This window comes from Vicia villosa, unplaced genomic scaffold (assembly GCF_029867415.1).
Source record: "Vicia villosa cultivar HV-30 ecotype Madison, WI unplaced genomic scaffold, Vvil1.0 ctg.003077F_1_1, whole genome shotgun sequence".
Taxonomy (NCBI): Eukaryota; Viridiplantae; Streptophyta; class Magnoliopsida; order Fabales; family Fabaceae; genus Vicia; species Vicia villosa.
The window spans coordinates 156,966-165,345 of NW_026706108.1; the positions used below are offsets into that span (position 1 = coordinate 156,966).

At 42.7% G+C, this 8,380-nt stretch overlaps 1 protein-coding gene across 1 annotated transcript; it reads right to left on the reverse strand.

Annotated features, from left to right (window-relative positions):
* Positions 1-6,013: 6,013 nt before the first annotated feature.
* LOC131640357 (uncharacterized) lies at positions 6,014-7,386 on the reverse strand. Its single transcript, XM_058910761.1, has 5 exons — positions 7,180-7,386; positions 6,896-7,101; positions 6,468-6,793; positions 6,099-6,164; positions 6,014-6,033 (listed from the first exon to the last, which is right to left on the reverse strand). The coding sequence occupies exons 1-5, from the start codon at positions 7,384-7,386 to the stop codon at positions 6,014-6,016; spliced, it is 825 nt and encodes a 274-aa protein (XP_058766744.1).
* Between the last annotated feature and the right edge of the window lie 994 nt (positions 7,387-8,380).

Here is an 8,380-nt window from a genome sequence, read left to right on the forward strand (position 1 = left end):
ATCAAACATGCACAGAACTGTGTTAGTCAAATCATTTAAATGAGTATGATGGTCACAAGCTACTCATCCTAAGTTGGTATCCAGTAAACAATAACAATAAGGAAAATACTAAATGGCGCGAAGAACTTGTGCACAAGATATACTAAAACAAAAATTGACATTGTAGGGGTACTTTATTGTCCATTTTTTCTATACACCGGCATTTGTTCGGGGATAATGCATGGTCGATTTCCCCTTGCTACAGTTTCCTAACCAAATAGTTATCATAACGTTGAACATTGTTCTAACAGTAAGCGTTCAGGACGGGATCCTACACAATACTTGAACACAATCTGAGCAAGAAAGGAAATTTCTTAATTGCATATATTTGGTGAAAGTTGTCATACGTCAAAACCTACTTAAATAATGGCCTGGGAGTAAAAACAACACACAGGCTATAAAAAGATTGTAGTTGCAAGTGAATACTTACTTTTGTTAAAGGAAGGAAAAGGGGCTCTAACGCCATCCATTGCTGCCAAGACTGAGAAGATAAACGAATCCACAAATTAACCCAAATAAAACCACATTTCAAAGAGACCAAAAACAAATATTCACAAACCTGAAATGGCAGGTGTGAGTACACCATCACCAACAAGCATACACGTACCCATCATTCTAAGGAAAATCAAAAGCCTTCTTGCAACGAAGCTATTTTTCAACAACTTAGCAAGCCAAGTCTGTGATTCAGTAACCCTAGGTGAGTTCAAACCCACCTGTTTGGGAGAGAAGAACCCAATATTGAGATGTCTACAAAGTAAAGAATATAGAGCAAATGTCCCTCCTACAATGAAATAGAAATTCTTTATTATTAGTATATTTGGATTTGGATTTGGATTTGGATTTGCTTTTGCTTTTGAAAGATTTAGAATTAATTCTTGAGTTGTAAAATTAATTTGGCATGATTTTGATGTAACACCCCACACATATTTGTCTAGAATAATATGCATAAAGTATTATAAATGGTTCATGAGACAACAAAATACATAATGTTTTGCAGCGGAAAGTAGAAGTACACGAGTACAAAAAGCCGAATGTATCATGGCCATAATACAAGTACATCATAATAGTACATGTCCAAAATACACAAAGTAATAAGCACGATGAGAAACTAAAAGAAACATCCAAGCACCGCCAAGAGATCTAATCCATCTTTCCCTTACCGCGATCTTGCCTCGAACCACCTGAAAAAATAATAATTGGAGTGGGATGAGATTACTAAATCTCAGTGAGTCCACCTATCCTATTAGTCCACTCAGATCTAAAGGGAACATACAAAAATACACGAATCCACCATGGATTCGGGTTTACTCTCACTTCCGGTACAAGCACGGAGAAAACAAGCGACTCGTCCACCATTGGACTTGTCTCAAGCAAACACGCATTGTATAGCAACCAAGTATGCAATACCCGCATCCATGACGGGGAATCCAGAAGTACGTTAATACCACTAGACTAAGTTACTAACACACCCTCGGTGGGTTCACCCACGCCTATATGTCGAGAGACTTACACAAGCACCCTGCAAGAATGGTTAACGGGTTCGCACAAGCCTACGAGGCTGCGAGGTGACCTTGCCTAAGAGGCGACACCGTCCCATTAACCATCTATACGCACGTGGTGTTAACAGCAAGTGTAACACGCCGTCTCGACGCATGAGCCCATCCGGGTAGGAACCTAATGATGTGGCCTACATGGCATCATTAGAGATGGTTTACCTGTCATGCGTAGGCTTACTTAGCCGCACAACGCCATCATACCGAGCACGCAAGTGTGTATACAGCAAGTGAGTAAGACGCCTCCAGGCCCTCACAAGCACACTGCAACGGTAGTTCAGGTATGTGCCTCTGGGATCCAAGATCAGGGCAGTCCCATAGACAACTCAAGGACCCGTGGTCCGAATCGTAACTTAGTACCGGGTCTACTTCAATTCAGCACACACACACGTAAGCAAACGTCATCAGCACACAAACAGACAACTCCGATTGTTTAACCAAAACAACGGGCATCAATAGAATGTTCATATTTCATCATAATATAGCATTCTCACTTCAGCAAAATATAGCAATCAGAAACAATGAACTAATTTAGTCCAACTACACACAATTTACATAGTTTCAGTGTCGCACTTTCAACTTAAGGTATATCAGATATATCGAAAAATATTATTTAAACACCAAAACCAATTTTCCTAGATAGTACATTTAATTAGCTTTCTAACGGTATATAGTACGCGTCAATCGGGCGTACGAAACGGGAGATATGAATTTTCCAAGTTACTGAATTTTCCTTCTGCGCCCAGTGTAACCGGTTACACCAGGACCCGTAACCGGTTACGGTCACGCAAAATGCCCAGATTGTCTGATTTTTAACAGCGTAACCGGTTACACCAAAACCCGTAACCGGTTACACTGAACCAGAGCCATTTTTCTGAGTTTTATACAGTCCAAGACAGTCCCAAGAGAGCTTCTAAAATAATCCCCACACTACCAACTCAGTTCCAACGAATTTAGGGTACACAACCACAATTAAAATCAGCAGTAGATGAGGAATTAATCAGAGTCCAACAAGTATTAGCATTTGATTCATATATATATTACTCACATTCCCAATTTCCCCAAATAAGAACCCTCACATGCAAACCCAAGGTTTCTATCTAAAGGACTCACCTCAAAGAAGAAAGAAGATGGTGATGAAGAAGATGCTGAAGCTGGAAGGTAGAAGCAAGGATTGGATCAGTATCTGTTGCATGCAAGGGCTTTGAACCAAGTTGGAGATTTCCTCTTCTCTTCCTCTCTTCCCACGTTCTCCTCTCTTTCTCTCTACCAAATCAGAATTCTGGTTTGAAAAAATAGAATAGAATGACCCTCCAAACACATCCCTAATTCTTTATTTAAGTGGAAATGTCCATAATACCCTCACTCTCACTAATTGACATGGTTTAAATGGTAAACCTATTAGTAAGAATGTGTATCATATTTATCCATTACTCATCTCAATTTAGTTTAGAATTGGTAATTGGACAATTATAATACCGGGTATTACATTCTCCCCCCCTTAAATAGAATTCGTCCTCGAATTCGAAGAAACTTACCAAAATAAGTGAGGGTAGGATTCCCGCATCTCTGACTCGAGCTCCCAAGTAGCCTCTTCAGGACGCGTCTCATCCCACATCACCTTCACGATAGGTATCTCTTTACTCCGGAGAGACTTGCTCGCACGCTCCAGGATACAGTAAGGTTGGGGATCATAGGTAAGATCTGGTTCTACTTCAACAGAATCCGGAAGAATAGGATGAAAGGTATCAGGTACGAACTTTCGGAGCTGAGACACGTGGAATACGTCATGCAGCCCGGATAGTGAAGGTGGTAATGCCAACTGATAAGCCACTTCACCTACCCGACTCATAATCTGATATGGTCCCACATACCTCGGACTGAGCTTTCGTGTTTTGAACTGCCCTCCCAACCTCAATCTTGGAGTGACCTTCAAATACACATGATCACCAACTTCAAATTCTAAAGGTCTCCTTCGCCTGTCCGCATAGTTCTTTTGTCGGTCTTGGGCCTTCTTAAGATTTTCTTGGATTATCTTGACCTTCTCGGTAGTCTCTTGTATGATCTCCGGTCCAAGAATACTCTTCTCTCCTACCTCTGCCCAACATAGTGGTGATCGACACTTCCTCCCGTATAGAGCTTCATAAGGGGCCATACCCAAACTAGCATGGTAACTGTTATTATAAGCGAACTCTACCAACGGTAAATGATCCTTCCAACTCCCACCTTCTTCTAGTATGCAAGCTCTCAACATATCCTCTATTGTCTGGATCGTCCTCTCCGTCTGCCCATCGGATTGAGGATGGTTAGACGTACTCATGTCCAGTCTAGTCCCCAATTCTTTATGAAACACCTTCCAAAATCTTGAAGTGAATTTTGGATCACGATCAGACACTATACTGGACGGCACGCCATGCAACCGTACAATCTCTGCTATGAAAAGCCTTGCGAGATGAATCACCTTGTGAGTGGTCTTTACAGGTAAAAAGTGAGCAGACTTAGTCAACCTGTCCACTATCACCCATATAGAATCATGTCCGCCTCGAGTACGAGGTAATCCCACAATGAAATCCATAGAGATAGAATCCCATTTCCACGTTGGTACCTCCAATGGTTGCAACATTCCTCCTGGTCTCTGATGCTCAATCTTAACCTGTTGGCAAATGGGACATTGTGCCACATACTCTGCAATCTCCTTCTTCATCCCTGGCCACCAAAAGTCCTTCTTCAAGTCTTGATACATTTTGGTCGATCCAGGATGAATAGAAAATTTACTCTTGTGGGCTTCATTCAGAATCAAACGCTTCAACTCAGAATCATTAGGTACACACATTCGTTGCTTAAACAAGATTACTCCATCAGGTGCCCTCACAAAATCAGGCATGCCTTCGCTCGCTTGCAAGTGCTCGTCGTACCCTTGGGATATCCGAATTCTTTCTCGCAGCTCATTCTGGATGTTCAAGTTACTGATTAACACACCATTGGGTGTCCATTCAAACTGAAGGTTAAGATCTCGAAACTTTTCTAACAATCCATGTTCTAGCATCATCAATTCAGCAACTCTAAATTCCTTCCTGCTTAAAGCATCTGCCACTTTGTTAGCCTTTCCTGGATGATACTTCAATTCAAAGTCATAATCCTTTAGGTACTCCATCCATCTCCTTTGTCGCATATTCAACTCCTTCTGGTCAAAGAGATATCTCAAGCTTTTATGATCACTGAACATCTCAAAGTGAACGCCATATAGGTAATGTCGCCACACCTTGAGTGCAAAGATTATTGCAGCAAGCTCAAGATCATGGGTCGGGTAATTCTCTTCATGAGATCTCAACTGTCGAGACGCATAAGCTACCACCTGACCATCTTGCATTAGTACTCCTCCTAAACCTTTCTTAGAAGCGTCACAGAACACCTCATAAGATCGGTTTGGGTCCGGAATCACTAACACTGGGGCAGTAGTCAACTTCTTCTTAAGTTTCTGGAAACTTTGCTCACACTCGGAGTCCCATTCAAAAGCAACCTCCTTACGCGTAAGCTTTGTCAACGGTAAGGCTAACTTAGCAAACCCCATGATAAATCTCCGGTAATAACCTGCCAAGCCTAGGAAGCTTCTGACTTCAGTCACACTCTTTGGCCTCTCCCAGTTCACTACTGCTTCTACTTTAGAGGGATCCACTGCTACGCCTCCTCCTGAGATGACGTGACCAAGAAAACTTACTTCGGATAGCCAAAACTCACACTTACTGAATTTGGCATACAACTGTTTCTCTCGAAGAGTAGATAACACAATCCGCAAGTGTTCTTCATGGTCTTCAGGAGTGCGAGAATACACAAGAATATCATCAATGAAAATCACCACAAACTGGTCCAGATATGGTTGAAAGATTCGATTCATGTAATCCATGAAAACTGCCGGAGCATTAGTCACACCAAAAGGCATAACCAAAAACTCGTAGTGACCATATCGAGTCCTGAAAGCAGTCTTAGGCACATCAGAGCTCTTCACTCGGATTTGATGGTACCCTGACCTAAGATCAATCTTCGAGAACACACTGGCTCCTTTCAACTGATCTAGGAGGTCATCAATCCGGGGTAAAGGATATTTGTTCTTTATGGTGACTTTGTTCAGCTGACGATAATCGATGCACAGACGCATACTTCCGTCTTTCTTTTTCACCAAAAGAACAGGAGCTCCCCATGGAGAGACACTGGGTTGAATGAAATGCTTAGCAAGAAGCTCTTCCAATTGACGTTTCAATTCTCTGAGTTCAATAGGAGACATCCTATAAGGAGTGATGGAAACTGGGGCTGTCCCAGGAACAAGATCGATCGAGAATTCCGCTTCTCTTTCCGGAGGAAGAGAGGTGATATCCTCAGGAAATACATCAGGAAATTCGCACACCACCGGAATTTCCGACAATTCAATCCTCACAGAAAGCTCCTTGGAAAGAACTAAAAGAAAGGATCTTTCTTGAGAAAAGAGATAATTAACCGAGCTGATTGTACCTTCTATCAACTTGGCAATTGCATCGTCAGAAGAAGTCTCTTCAGCAGGAATGAATATGGCCTTCTCTTTGCAACCAATGTATACCGAGTTAAGAGACAACCAATCCATCCCTAGAATAACATCAAGCTTTTTGAGGGGTAAGCAAATTAGATCAATCGGGAAGTCACGATCGTTAAAAGAGACTGAACAATCTTTACAAATTAGTCGAGCTTCCACAGTATCATCCGTTGCCGAAGAAATAATCATAGGATTGGATAATGGAGTAGCTTCCAAACCAAGTCGGTAAACACACTCAGTAGAGACAAAGGAATGAGTGGCTCCACAATCAACTAAAACACATGAAGGTTGATTGTTAACATAACACGTACCCGCAATGAGATTGTTGTTTCCCTTGGCCTTTCTCGAATCCAAAGTGTAAACTCGACCCGTAGTCTTCTCTGGAGCTCTCTTCTTCGGACAATTCCTCATCATGTGACCTTGCTCGCCACACTCAAAACATCTACCCGGATAAGCTTCACAATTTCCAGTGTGCTTCTTCCTACACTTATCACAAAAGGGTGGTCGGGGAAAACGGTCACCGTGGCCTTGCTTCATCTTTGGTGGAGGATTACGGGGCCTCAAGTTTTGAGCAGACCTCCCTTGCTCCCTAAAGTTAGTCCTGTTCTGGTTCCTCTCTTCTTGAACCCTCTTCAAGCTGTTTTCGGCAACGTAGCATTGCCTCAAACATTCAGCATAAGTGGTGAACTCTCTTTGGGAAACACTATGAGCAATGTCGGCCCTCAAACCCATCATGAACTGGTCAATCTTCCATAGTTCATCTGGAGCATAAACAGCTTGTCTGGAGTAGTCTGCCAAGTCCTCGAACTTCTCTGCATATTCTGAAACAGACATGTCACCTTGCTTGAAGTTCTGAAATTCACGTTCCTTCTGAGTTCTCACACTATTAGGAAAATACTTCTCCAAGAATGCCACTTTGAAGTGTTGCCAATCCTTAGGAATCTCCTGTGTGGTGAAATAAGTGGATGCAGTGTTCCACCACCTAAGAGCTGGTCCCTTCATCTTCTGAGTAGCAAAGATCACCTTCTCTTCTTCAGTACACTGAATAGCTTGAAACACCCTCTCCATACCAGCTAGCCAATCATGAGCCAAGAGTGAATCAAGTCCGCCAACAAACTCTGGAGGATCCATCCTGAAGAAGGCACGAAAATCAGGTCCAGTTGCAGCTTGAGGAACGGGAACTTGAGCAGGAGGTTGTTGTCCCTGCATGCCTTGCATCATTTGAGCCATCATCTGGTTCTGTTGCATGATCTGCTGCATCATCTGTTGCCAAGGCACGCCTGCACCTCCAGCTTCTTGCTCGGGCTCCACATGCCTAGTTCTGGGCCTTCCGGGACCTCTGCGTTGCTCAGCCATCTCCCTGTCTGTCCTACGCATGGAATCAAGCTGATCAGACTCAATGCCATAAATAAGACATAAGGAATCATACTGATTATACACATATGAGGCAGAATTATACTGCATTATGATGTGTCTTTAGCAAAGTCGAGGATCGACCTGCTCTGATACCAACTGTAACACCCCACACATATTTGTCTAGAATAATATGCATAAAGTATTATAAATGGTTCATGAGACAACAAAATACATAATGTTTTGCAGCGGAAAGTAGAAGTACACGAGTACAAAAAGCCGAATGTATCATGGCCATAATACAAGTACATCATAATAGTACATGTCCAAAATACACAAAGTAATAAGCACGATGAGAAACTAAAAGAAACATCCAAGCACCGCCAAGAGATCTAATCCATCTTTCCCTTACCGCGATCTTGCCTCGAACCACCTGAAAAAATAATAATTGGAGTGGGATGAGATTACTAAATCTCAGTGAGTCCACCTATCCTATTAGTCCACTCAGATCTAAAGGGAACATACAAAAATACACGAATCCACCATGGATTCGGGTTTACTCTCACTTCCGGTACAAGCACGGAGAAAACAAGCGACTCGTCCACCATTGGACTTGTCTCAAGCAAACACGCATTGTATAGCAACCAAGTATGCAATACCCGCATCCATGACGGGGAATCCAGAAGTACGTTAATACCACTAGACTAAGTTACTAACACACCCTCGGTGGGTTCACCCACGCCTATATGTCGAGAGACTTACACAAGCACCCTGCAAGAATGGTTAACGGGTTCGCACAAGCCTACGAGGCTGCGAGGTGACCTTGCCTAAGAGGCGACACCGTCCCATTAACCATCTATACGCACGTGGT

Bases quoted from the DNA above. Each gene is read 5' to 3' on its own strand.
- LOC131640357 (XM_058910761.1), bottom strand. From the start codon at position 7,386: ATGGCTCAAATGATGCAAGGCATGCAGGGACAACAACCTCCTGCTCAA. The intron at 6,794-6,895 runs GTTCATGATGGG...TGCCGAAAACAG, and splicing joins GAACTATGGAAGATTGACCA to CTTGAAGAGGGTTCAAGAAG. The intron at 6,165-6,467 runs GTACGTGTTATG...TTGGTTGCAAAG, and splicing joins AAACAACAATCTCATTGCGG to AGAAGGCCATATTCATTCCT.